Below are 13,054 nucleotides of genomic sequence, written 5' to 3'. Positions count from 1 at the left end.
ACCCCATCCCCCACCCCTCCACACACGAGGTCTCCGTGGAAGTCTTGAGACACGGCGGGGAGGCTGCTTAAGCTTGCCCCGACACGGCTGGGTGAGCATGGGAACGCGGCCGGAGATGCTTTGTTGCGACGTGACCCCGTGCCGCCTCATGCAGCGTTCTCTGCAGCGCGCGTACGGAGTGATCAAATATAGCAATATCAAAACCGTTTAGCGTTATTTGTAAACGCACGGCTTGCTTCAGTTTTTGGCGTTTGCACGGAAATATCGGCGAGACCTGTTGGATCCGCGCAGGTAACGCACTGAGAAAATGGGGCCAGGCAGGCAACCACACAAATGGTTGAAATTATAAACATTTATTATGAAATTCTCGTAAAAAAATCACGTTTACTGGGCCCGGAATACTATCGTTGTCATGGGTAATAGTTAACGCGTTTCTTGAATTGAGGAAGGTGAGACAATGAGAGGGAATTATACATCGCAGGACAGCGATATATGGCGATTTGGGGAGGCCTTCATCCAAAAGATTGATCATGGCGATACACACGTGGTTTAAAAAACTAAATCCACAGCCTTTATCCTTTTACTGTACCATCATACACCGGATGTCGAGTCAAATGCTTAAGTGATAGGCTTGCCAATAACCGGCTATGTAAAATACTGCTGCTGCACCTCCAATGCGTAATGCATGGGGGACACACGTTCATCGGAAGCATACGTTCATTTAACGATGCCTTTTTTTTGCACTGTAAAACATACTATCGAAGGGAGTTTTGGGATATGTAATAACGCAATACCCGCTGACCTCGAGGCTTTTGTAAAGGTCACTTTTTAAAAACTACACATCAGGCGCATGATGTGCTCACTCGAGCATCTCGTGGGAGTTGAGTTGACACGGCACACTCAACCATGGGCTAATGTTGCGTAATCTTCCGCTGCAAGAAAGCACGAGGTGCATACGACGGACAAGCCACAAGGTGTTTTCTGTAAATCCTTTTTTTTGTGTTGCCCTTTTAACCAGCGATGCAAATGAAACCGTAAACTCGCTGGCGCTACTGCCCATCAATTGTTCAATTTTCCGTGCAACGCACAGAACTGGGAGCTTTTAGCCGTTAATTTTTTTTGGATTAAATACAAGCGGGGGGATGTTGGCAAGGTAAATAAGATGATGATGTTGTGCTGGCAGGGACATGAAGAAACCATAAAAAGGGTAATTTACAATGTTCACTGGGGCAAAAGACCATTCACGGGCCAAATTGGAGATTAAATTCAATACTCCACATTTGTTTAATATTAGAACATGTGCACGGACAACAAACGAAAATATAGCACGACAGTAAATCTGAATGGGTAGACTTATAAAGTTTTGGAATAAATCAGTATACATTACTGTACTAAACAAAACAGCAATGCGTAAAATTTTCCATGAAAAATGATCAAGGAAGCGGAAACGATTTTTTTTGTAGTAGAATTTATTAATGCATTTGCAATTTGTAGGAATGATTTCTGTTTTGTTCGCGCTGGATTACAGCTCCGCTCGACGCTCCACTTGTAAAAGCTCCACTTCAAACACCAAGGTAGCTCCACCTGAACGAGAAAGAGCATAAAAATACAACGCTCACATTCCCGGCTACCGTCACTTAAAATGCATCGCTACAACAGAAATATAAGCACGACAATACTTTGCATACAACGCGCAGCAGCACTTGTTACGGGCGAGTGGAATAAGTTTCACAAATATAGTAATAATAGCGGCCTAGCCTAGAGTTGTAATGAACATAAACCCCCAAAACATCCATTGATTGTTACTTAATTTGGAAACGCAAGTTTGTTCAAATGTTACTGTTTTCATTTTTCAGTACAGTACACCCTCGGTTTAAAGGACCACCATTCAACGGATCACGGATTTAATGGACAAGATTTTGCTGAATCCGAGTTTTGTCTGAAGATCAAACGACTTTCCGGTAATAAGGAAATCAGTCCCGTCAATATTCGCTTCTTCCCCTTAATGGGTAGACAGTATTTATTACACTACACGTGTTTTTTGTGTTTAAAAGAAGTCAAAATAGAAAAGTGGAAAATTCGTTGTACAGTTAATTTACGGCACTTTGGTCTTTAAAATATTTTACAGTACAGTATTGTATACGTAACATCACGACAAAGGTGAAAAGTGATTGCTTGACGCTTGGACAGTTTTAACAGAACGGGTTGGTATGGTGTTACAGCAGTCTTTACATGTACCCTCCACTCAAATAATGTATGCAAAGTTATAATTTATTTAAGAAGATAAAACACACTGAAATATACAAGTATTATTACACTATTATTATCACTGTAAACATTCATGAAAAACATTACAATACTGTATCAGGAAGTAGTTTGCATGTGGTAGGGTGTGATTTAGTGCTCAAAATACGTAATTTGGCCATTAACGGGCAATCGGATTCTATGGACACCCCTTCCCCCCTATTAGTCCGCGAAACCGAGGGCTAATTCTACTCACAATATACAGGATTGAGATAAATGTACATTTGCTAATACCAACATGCAAATTCTTACAACGTGTAGTTCTTTTGTTCCTACACACGACAGTCGTCGGAATAAAACGATGCTTGCCGTTACAACGTAATACTTCATTGTGTACACGTTCGCTTCACTCGGAACACTGTCAGCCCATACGCAGTGAATGAAACGCACGCACGCTCTGCGTCTGGTACGAGCGGGCCACACGGCAGGGCAAGCGGCGGGCACAGCGTGGCGGATTAATACACCCCCAGTGCACCGGGCAAATCTGTCGCGCAAGCAGGCCCCCCCCACCCGCCCCCCATGTCAACCCTGAAAAAGAGCGAGGATTATACGAGACCCGTGGATAATGAGGCAATGTATAATTGCGTCCCTACTGTACCGTCCGAAAAGGAAATAGGTCTGAAAATGAGCTTCATGCTCTGTAGGTACACTCAGTAGTTAAAAAAACCCAATAACCGACAGCTTCAGACCCAAATGTGCACATGTTTCCGAAGCGAACAATTCAACACGAGGAGAAATATGGTGCGAGCTGGATTTCTTTTGATTCCCCATTGTTCGAAGGATTAAGTCTCTGTGTGGGGGCAGGACCATGTCATGCTGCTGGGTTTTCTGTTGTTGTTAAATGTGGCACCGTGTAGTAATTTCAAATTGGGTTAGCCCTAGGATGATTCAATTGGTACACACAGATACATGAACAAACGTGTTGACTGCACTGAGGTAACGACATGAATCTCACATAATGGAAGTTATACACCGTCAACGACTTTCGCCACCCACATCACCCGGTCAGAAATGTCAGACTTAAAACACCTAAGAGGAGTAATTTTGAAACACCGGGGTTTTAAATGCTACCAATATGTGAATACGGTATCATAAATGAATTGAGAGGAACACCTTAATTGAAAATCTATGCTATTGCTGCATAGTAAACTTATTCGTTCAATATATGAACACAGATACAGGCCAGGGAATTCAAACGACTGTAAATCGAACATTTATTTTCCTTAAGTTTATAAAACATCACAAATGCATAAATCATGACTCACCAGGAATTTTTGGCGGTGCTCCTCGATCCCCGTAGCCTTCGAGAAAAAGAAATCACACGGAATAAACGTTCAAAATTCCACCCGTTTAAAAAAATCCATTTCCATTACATACAATCAGAAAATCTGGACTTCTTAAAACTATAAAAGTGATTTTCCTTGGAACATCAGTGGCTTTAAATTTGAGGGCGCATTAAAAAAGACACGCACAAAGTTAAGAAGAAAGAAAAAAAAACCCCAAACCTGCTATCTTCCTATTGCCGTTTACAAAGCTGGCTGACAAAATTGATAAAGTTCAAAGGGATCTAAAAAAAAGGAAGAAGAAGACGCTATCAGGCCATCTGAAGATTGTGGTAATTTGGAAGCGGAGGTGGGGGGGGCTAGGGGGCCCCGAGCCGTCTAATCATGCCGCAGACAAGACGAGGCCTCTTTGTCCCCCACTGCGAGAGGACATGGTCTGGCGGGCGCCCAGACGCGAACGCGTCCGTCAGTGGGCGGAAACAACGCGAGACAGCGGGCCGTTAGGCACGCAGACGCCGGGGACGCGACAGACGCAAGTCCTCGCAACGCCGGCCAATCGGCGAGTGCCCCCGCTCTTCAGCGGTGCCACATCCGACAAGAGGCCTCTCAAAATCTTGGGTGCTATTACGCTAAATTACGGCCGCTTTTCGATCGTTTCGGGAACCGCTCGTATGTCAGCCCTGTCCATCCTGCGATATGCGGTGAGCTTAAGGGGTTTGGGAGGGGGGGGGTGAAAAAACTTTACCAAGTTCAGGCGGGATGACCAGCTTCCTCTTCTCGCCTTCACACATTCTGCACGATGACAAAAACATTTTTGTGATGAAATAAAGTTCGGTTTAAATCATCAACGTACACAACCAGTGAACTCGTTCATGCCACACAGGCACACTTGTGCCGCATTACAGCTGGAGAGACATCGGTTGGGATTCAGGCGCCAGTTATTTTCTGCTCCAAGAGAGACCGAGCGACGAGAAAGGACTTTCACCGAGCCGAGACTAAACGTTCAAGAGTTTAATTATGTGGAGGCAAAAGCGTGAATCAGTGTCAAGGACTGAAGCCTGAAAAAAAACTTGAGTGATAAGTGGACAGAGCAAACACTACCGTGGGTGTACAGGGCATGTCAATCACGTGTGCCTACCCTTTGTCCAAACCACCTTGCATTCACTGGGTTTGAGCACACACCTCACCACCACATTCATGTTGTAAGTGTCCCCAAAGGTAAATCTTGCGGATGATAATAGGAATGCGTTGCCTGTGCTGTTTGCGTTAACGTAGATTTGACAATACATTGTGGCTTTCCATTGTGAATAAAATTAAAACACATACAAGCTTTACAGGTGGTTCCATAATAGTGCAGCATGTGCCACCAAGAGAGATAAAAAGGTCTTCTAAAAGAGAAACCCGGTCAACAGTAAGTAAACATCTCGATGTTTGTTGTACGTGTGACATATCTCAGGAATGGCAGGTGCAAGTCGAAGAAAAGAGGGTGAAAAAAAACCGCTTGCAAAGTGAAGCTCAAGTAATCACCACCTGCCACGCAGAGGGTTATGAAGAACCATTAGCATTAACTAACAGAGGGGATGGCGGGTTAGGGATTTTGGAAAACAGTTTCAAAATTAAATTTCAGTCAGAAGGAAAAACACGATACAAGAAATACATCTCCGTTTTTATCATTCATTGTGACAATTCACTGGGGACATTCCAACAATTGTACCTGCTACCAAACAGAAGTCATTACTTCAGTGGTGGTGCATTATGATTAGTTACATGAGTGTAGTATTATTTATGCTAACTATAGCTTCGGCAGCAAATTATTGTGTTCTGACAAGCAAATGTTTCCAAAGTACAATTACAATTTGCCAACAAAGGTGCTCTGCAAACAAAAAGGCAAAAAAGAGAGATGAAACAACGAGAGGGACGGTAAGTCGACGTTGCTTGTGAACTGAAATTAGTTTATACTTTTGTGTTTATGTCATTATACAACGATTTGTTATACCTGGCTTTGACCCAAAAATAATGCAGGCAGCTGAATCAACACCTTTCAGACATCGGGGACGTGGCACACTCTCACATCTATAAAACAATGTGCCCGAGCTGCGGCAGGATATGCTACATACCCTGAAGCTAAATACCTGCCCTGTGAACAGACTCACTATTCGCAGACATGTTTCTTTCCAACGCGAAATGACGTGGACATGGCGGCAGCCTGTCTGATGAATGTGTAAGCCGATACGTGGGCAGGGCAGTGTCGAAACGTACCACTCACTATACAAGGCAAGATCGGGCTCATTACGTTTGTGTGCGTGTGTGTGTTTTTCTTCCTGTTAATGCAGCTACTAATTAAAATGGTTATTAAGGAGCACAGTTATCTGTGTGGGCCCACGAAGAAGAAGGGATGAATGTATACCATGAAGACTGATGGGCTTTCATCAGGGGCTGTGTTTGATGGATGTGTGTAAACAACAATGCTGTGTTCTCTAATAACGTGTGCCCTATACACGGAAGCCACGGACAATCCACATCCGAGCTACCCATTGTGCTGCATCAACGGCCACTGCTATAGGCCTCGCTACTGGCTGCTATGGAAACTGTCATGCCGTTTTCTGGAGCAAGATACAATTGGTGGGACTCTATATATGAGCACCACGCCACCATACACACCATAATTACAATGCTTAAAAATTATCTGGATTACATGTTTTTTTTACTTTCATTACAAACCTTTCCTTTATAATTATCAGGTATACTCTTTTAACCACTCCAATGACAAGTCACAACTACTTCCAATACTATTATAAATCAATATATTTTGTTCAGAACTCAATAGCAATCATAATCTGTAATAGTTGAATAATAACATTCCAAAAAAAAAACATAAAATATCATACTAAATAACAAAAATAAGTATAATATATTAATTTTGCTCATAATCATCTCTTTATTTCATCAATTTGGTCCCTGTCCCCCTTCAATAACTCATCTATATACATACTCTCGTGTTATACAGATATGTCCTTCCAACAGTTATTTCTTGGTGTGAATTTGGATTTTTTTTTTGGACAATGAAAAGCAACTTACCAATATTCACTCATTGGAAACGTGGACTCTGACAGAGAACATGCAACCAAAGGTGAAGAATACCGAAATAAACGTGGCGAGGTGCACTTACAAAGACCAAAAGAGGAATGCGTGTATGAGAGAATACACGAGATCTTAGGGCACACCTTGTGATTGTAAAAAACATAATACGTGGGCTTGAGCAGGACACATCATTAAAACTATAACTAATCGACGAGACTGGCGATAGAGTGCCAGCCAGATGGAAGAACAACAAGCGCTATTTGCCACTAAGTGACGGTGACATCAACGCAGCTCTTGTGGTAGGCGATGTGCAATTTAAGGCCACACAAAGTGACGAACGCCCACTGGCACGTCACCAGACAGAACCAGGTGCCATGGGTTGACAAAGATGACTGGCAGATGCACCACCCTTGCCCCATAATCTGCCAACTTGCTGTGCTTTAGCCACCCGGCTGGCTCTCCACTGTTGTTGTCGTTCTCTGAGTGAGCAGCAATCACAAGATCGTCAGCATAGGGAGCCATTCCTCGACCATACCCAGGCATCGATCAGCCTCTCATTATATCTGTACGTAGATGTATTTATGTTCAACCGCTTGTGCACCGTACGTAGCCAAACGTACTAATTGGAGATGCAGTTGGAGATTCCGAAATGAGGGGACGAACCCCATAGGACAACCACCATTGAGCTGGAGTGTGGTGTTGTAGGGCCATAAGGGGTGGTGACGATGTGGGAGGCTTCATCCAGCAGTGGAAAGTGAATGGTTCATGATGACGAAAACATTTCCACGACAGTGTTACTTTTTCACCGACGCTAGAGGTTAAAGCATGCTTACCTTTGCAATTCAACCTGCGGTCTATTCAAGTATGAATCAGAAACGTTATTAAGTGTGCCATTTACTAATTTGCATAGAAATAAAAAAGTCAACAACGGTCACCAAAGGCCAGCAAGTGCTAGCATATTGAAAAAACTTTGGAGAATTACCTCCAAATAATATTCCTCCCCGAAAGTTGACCGAGCTCAGTACGGTGGTCATTGCTGTCAAGTATACAGGCAACGCCACTGCACTGGCGCCCAAAGGCCAGAGGGGCCCAGGCACCGGGCTACAAGGGTAGAAATTAAACAGTGGGCCCCATTCTTCATTCTTTGCACCAGGGCCCATCTTGACCACGCTATGCTACTGTGGTCAGGTTAAAGGCTGTGACAATACCGGTCAAATTAATTAAACAGAAGTGGGATTGTGCCAGTGAAGGGTTGCGAGCAAAGCAAACGTACGTACCCAAGCAGACCCTGGTCCCAGCCTTTGATGACCTGGCCGGTGCCCAGAGTGAAGATGAAGGGCTGGTTGCGTGGGATGCTGCTATCAAACTCCGTCCCATCCTCCAACGTACCCTGCAAGAAGTACAATGCATGTACACATTTTTATCATTCTGTTTTTAACTATAATTGATTGAGAACAATGCCAAATCAATAATTGTACACAGTCAAAAACAAGCAATAATATGGTCAAAACAGTTTATGATTTTTTTTACATGTTAAGGCTAATGGAAGTGAAAAAAAATTATTGGGTCTGCATACTATACATTGTAAGAGACAGAATAACAAATGTTATTTGGCAGGCGTTCTATTTGCTCCCCTATTGCTTCCAGGTCCATGCTTATAACACTTGCATGATTATTTATATGGGTAATGTGTAATTACCAAGCCACCATTTGGCTCAATTAACAAACAGCTTAAATTTAGGATATGCAGCCATTTTTTAGTGTGCTCTGCATGACTGTTTTCCCCATTATGTACATATTCAGTATTTGGTGGAATTGTTTTTTTTAAATATCAACATTCGTCGTTGTTGATATTGGCCCTTATTTTCAATTCGTTTTTTTTGCAGTCCGTGTAATTCATGCCCCAAAGGATCCATAAATTTTTCTTCCATGTCGTTGTTAAAGATGCATTGCAAGCAGCCAACACTTGGGAGCAACACACACCTTGTGGCATGCGTAGATGCCTCGTGACGGACACATGGAAAGCACTTTTCAGACTAAAGTTATGGTACAGTGGAAGTGCGGTGCGTTATCGTAAAAGTTCAAACCAAGACTTTATTGAGATATCTGCCATGTGGACATTTGCCATGTGGACACATTCACAAGTCAGAATGGGAAATAAAATCAGGCGTTAGCAAGGCAATACCATGGAATGTAAGCACATATAAAGGATTTTAATCAATCCACTGCTGAATGAGGGCCACAAATGCATTAAAAAAACAATTATCACCTAAAAAGTAAGCGTTTTGGAAAACAAGATAACATAAAAATCTGGTTTGTCCAGTTGGCAGAATGCAAGCGAATGAAGTTTTTGTTGTTGTTGTCTCAAACCACTTTTCCCCAATGTTCACGCACGGTGTAATGCATGTGGAGGGTGTCGCCCTTGCGTGACTTGATGGGACAGCTGTCTGCGCGTTTCTTCACTCCGATCTGGAGCTTCTTTTTGCCCTCGGTGGCCCATGCGCTGCCCTGGAGGAGGCAGAGCAGGATGCACGCCAGGCCGGCACCCAGCAAGGCTCCCGATCTCATGGTGTCAGCACAGCTGTTCGGCACGCACACAAAGGAACGGTCCAAATGGGCAATGCTATAAGATTAGCACGGTTGGCTATGTACGGTGCGAAAGAAGTTCAACATACGTACATACAGTGTGGGTCTACTGCCCAAACTCTGATGGGAGAATTTGCTATCACCCTCTTTATAAACAAATGTGAGCAGCAACCTATCCGACCATTGGGGAATACACGAGGCTCACATATTCGGAAATGTATCCATTATTAGTAATTCTGGTCACTGCCCAAGAGGTATGTCTCCTCGATATTTCTCTACTTATTCTTTGGTATGGATTCCTGCAGTCACGAAAGCTTCAAATCAAGATTTCTCTACTTGTATATGCAATTTGTCAAAACAATGACAGACGTCTAATAATACTAAGAGTGATTTATCCAGTAAAACAAATACCAAGTGTCAAAGTTTTTTAACCGGGTAACTGGACATTATTTTGCACCCTTGTTCACATTTATTGGGTATTTTTGTGCCCAGATATGGATTTTGAGAGAAACATGAGGTCCGGATTAATAGTATTAATAGTAGGAAGTTTTCTTGAAAGTAAAATAAACTATGAGGTTGGTAGAAATACACAAAACTAGTCCTCAATAAATTATAGCATACTTTCCAATATAGTATTTTAATGTCATTTTTTATTAGTGAAAAACCTATGATATTTTCCTTTAATTTGTCATGTAAAAATATTGATGGTCACCTATATTCCACGAAATTGTACCTGTGTACACACGCACGGATGCATATAAGCGGATGCTTACACATGCATGAATACACACGCACAAAAATACAGAAAAGTGGAATTTTCTTAAATGTTAGTAAAAGTATTTGCACTTTTAAAACATGGAGCTAAATTTTGGACATACAGACCAGGTTACATTTCAACTTACCTTTCAATGCTTTTTAACAAAAATCATTTCTAAAATATTTTGTTTACAATATTCTACTGAAAGCTAAATTAAATACCCTATTTCTATTTTAGAAAAAGTAATATTTTCTCAATGTGACGAATACCTAATTTTGTAACCTTACAAGTGTTAATAGATCCATTCACTGAATCTTACCCGAATGTAAATTTCATGCCAGCCAAAGAATATTGTTTATTACGTTAATTTGACTTGCAGTTAAAGAAGAACAAAATGTACATTATTCAAATTATTAAATGGCAGTAGCATACACAAGTCACTAAACGCCATCATGAAGCCATCTGAGTGTTTTGCAGCCTAAACTAATAAAATATGTTGCATGTAATTATCAATCACACCCATTAAAAAAAGAACAATCTTTCGATCAGCACATAAACCAAGTCAGTCTAAAAATGTAATGAACAACAAAACCCTCAAGGCACAGAGCGAAGGTCTGAGCAAAGGCTGTTAGTGGCTGAACATTTCACGTAATAACGTCCACATGTACATGCACAACCCTGTTGTCAATCGGCTGCTGGATGAAGTCCTACCAACTACACCTTGTGGGGATTATTTGACCATACTTCACCAAGCTGGTCAATGCAGGTTGATCATGACGGCAAGGGGACACTATACAATATATACAGCGTACGTGTATAACTTGGATAATAAAGGTTTTTGGGTAAGATCACGTAAGTATAAATGTGTCGTAACCCTCCACCACCCGACACAGCCAGTAAGGTTTGTCACGTAAACAACGCGCCAATTAGTTACTACCTACGACACATTTATACTGGCGCGATCTAACACAAAAACCTTTATTATTAATAATATCGGTCGCGAAAGCTTACGTGTTAAAATCTATAACTTGGTTGATGAAGACGGCAGGAAGTGATAGCTTTCCTCTATAGATGCTCCTGCCCACCACAATTGCCTCGCAGCAGCCTATAACACCTGTTATAATTAACGCATGTTTAGCCTATATCCAAATAAAATGGAATGTGCCAAATCTCAGCATATCCCAGAGAATAATCAGGTTCAAACCTGGACAGTGCTTGGATGGGAGGGCACCATGCTAAAAAACACGCAGGGGTCACAAGGCACTACCACGGACTCGCCGCACTGACCAGCGTTATAACCCCACGACCCACCCCCACACTCACCCAGTGTTATAACCCCACCACCCCCCCCACACTCACCCAGAGTTATAACCCCACGACCCCCCCCCACACTCACCCAGTGTAATAACCCCCACCCCCCCACACTCACCCAGAGTTATAACCCCCACCCCCCCACACTCACCCAGAGTTATAACCCCACGACCCCCCCCCCCACACTCACCCAGAGTTATAACCCCACGACCCCCCCCCCCACACTCACCCAGTGTAATAACCCCCACCCCCCCACACTCACCCAGCGTAATAACCCCCACGACCCCCCCCCCCACACTCACCCAGAGTTATAACCCCACGACCCCCCCCCCCCCACTAACCCAGTGTAATAACCCCCACGACCCCCCCCCACACTCACCCAGCGTTATAACTCCACCCCCCCACACTCACCCAGTGTTATAACCCCACGACCCCCCCCCCACACTCACCCAGTGTAATAACTCCACCCCCCCACACTCACCCAGTGTAATAACCCCCACGACCCCCCCCCCACACTCACCCAGAGTTATAACCCCCACGACCCCCCCCCCCACACTCACCCAGTGTAATAACTCCCACGACCCCCCCCACACTCACCCAGCGTAATAACCCCCACGACCCCCCCCACACTCACCCAGTGTAATAACCCCACGACCCGCACGGTCGAGGGGGCTGGCAAGGCTGCTGCAGAGTACCACAACAACAACAGCAGCAGCAGCTGTTGTTGTTGTTGTTCTTGTTGTGTCAATGTACAACAACATGACACACAGAGCCGCGTCACTGCCAAAGCTCACGCTGGGCGTTTGCCTATCCGCTTTCGTGGCAATCGTTTAGTAGAGGAAATTCCACATTCCAATGGTAGTAGCAGGTCCATCCACAACGCAACGACCACAACTCTTGACTTCTCAACAAAGTGGTACCTACTTTATCGACCCTGCCAGCGACAGACAGTGGGCTAAATGTAAAACAATGCGATAATCTCTCAACGTCAGTCACGATCCACTGCTGGATGAATGCGTGCCTTAAGCCGTTCGCACCTCTCACGACCTTGCGATGCGACAATCCACAGGGAACCAGGACTCACAAAACAAGTTAATTGTAGCGTTGATACAAGACAGTATTATCTATAATAAATAATATCACTATACCACTCTAGCAGTGTTAACATCATTGCCGCAACGCATCCTTGCTTAGGCCTCCATTCATTTCAACGCAGCGCGGCAACAGCCACCGCTTAGAACTCACACAAGGCACGTCGACGCACACTTGACGACATTTGCACTCACGTTATTATTACATTTTTGTTGTTAAATACGATTTTAATTAGACAAAAGTACACACTTCAGAGACGTGGAAGCCGCCTCGCGAAGGCCTCAGTCGAGTGGACGAGGAATTCCGTGCCGCGCTGGGCGATCGTGATTGGCTCCTGGCGCGGTCACGTGACGCGCCTGCTGGGGGCGTTCGCGAACTCCACGCCGCCGCCGGTGACGGCCACGTGACGGCCACGTGCAACCGGTCCTCCGCTAGATCGACTCGGCCTCGAATTAGTTGTTTACCAATCGCTACGGGGGGATACAAAGGCGGCCGGGCGTGGTGTTGTTTGGCCACCCTGTTGCCTTCGTAGGCGCTGCTACTGGCTAACGGCACTTGCCCCCGGCGGTCTGTCAACAGGAGCAGCAGAAAGCAACGCCTGTCACTCACAGCACTCAACAGCTGCTGCTGCTGGCTCTGT

General features: G+C 44.1%; 1 protein-coding gene across 1 annotated transcript; it reads right to left on the bottom strand.

Annotated features, from left to right (window-relative positions):
* Nucleotides 1–337: 337 nt before the first annotated feature.
* FKBP2 (FKBP prolyl isomerase 2) lies at nucleotides 338–12,788 on the bottom strand. Its single transcript, XM_061580068.1, has 6 exons — nucleotides 12,664–12,788; nucleotides 9,063–9,249; nucleotides 7,946–8,058; nucleotides 4,333–4,379; nucleotides 3,570–3,605; nucleotides 338–1,584 (listed from the first exon to the last, which is right to left on the bottom strand). Exons 2-6 carry the CDS (start codon nucleotides 9,234–9,236, stop codon nucleotides 1,523–1,525), a joined length of 432 nt encoding a protein of 143 aa, XP_061436052.1. The 5' UTR covers nucleotides 9,237–9,249; nucleotides 12,664–12,788; the 3' UTR covers nucleotides 338–1,522.
* Nucleotides 12,789–13,054: the final 266 nt, after the last annotated feature.

The sequence above is a fragment of the Lethenteron reissneri genome, chromosome 8, assembly GCF_015708825.2.
Source record: "Lethenteron reissneri isolate LAM-NWPU_2019-01 chromosome 8, ASM1570882v1, whole genome shotgun sequence".
Lineage (NCBI taxonomy): Eukaryota > Metazoa > Chordata > Hyperoartia > Petromyzontiformes > Petromyzontidae > Lethenteron > Lethenteron reissneri.
Note: the sequence above shows the minus strand (reverse complement) of the source record. Positions and strands in the feature narration are given on the sequence as shown.

Coding starts and splice junctions, on each gene's coding strand:
- FKBP2 (XM_061580068.1), bottom strand. CDS start 9,236: ATGAGATCGGGAGCCTTGCTGGGTGCCGGCCTGGCGTGCATCCTGCTC. Junction 8,059..9,062: donor CCCTCCACATGCATTACACC/GTGCGTGAACAT, acceptor TACTTCTTGCAG/GGTACGTTGGAGGATGGGAC. Junction 1,585..3,569: donor AGCACCGCCAAAAATTCCTG/GTGAGTCATGAT, acceptor TTTCTCGTTCAG/GTGGAGCTACCTTGGTGTTT.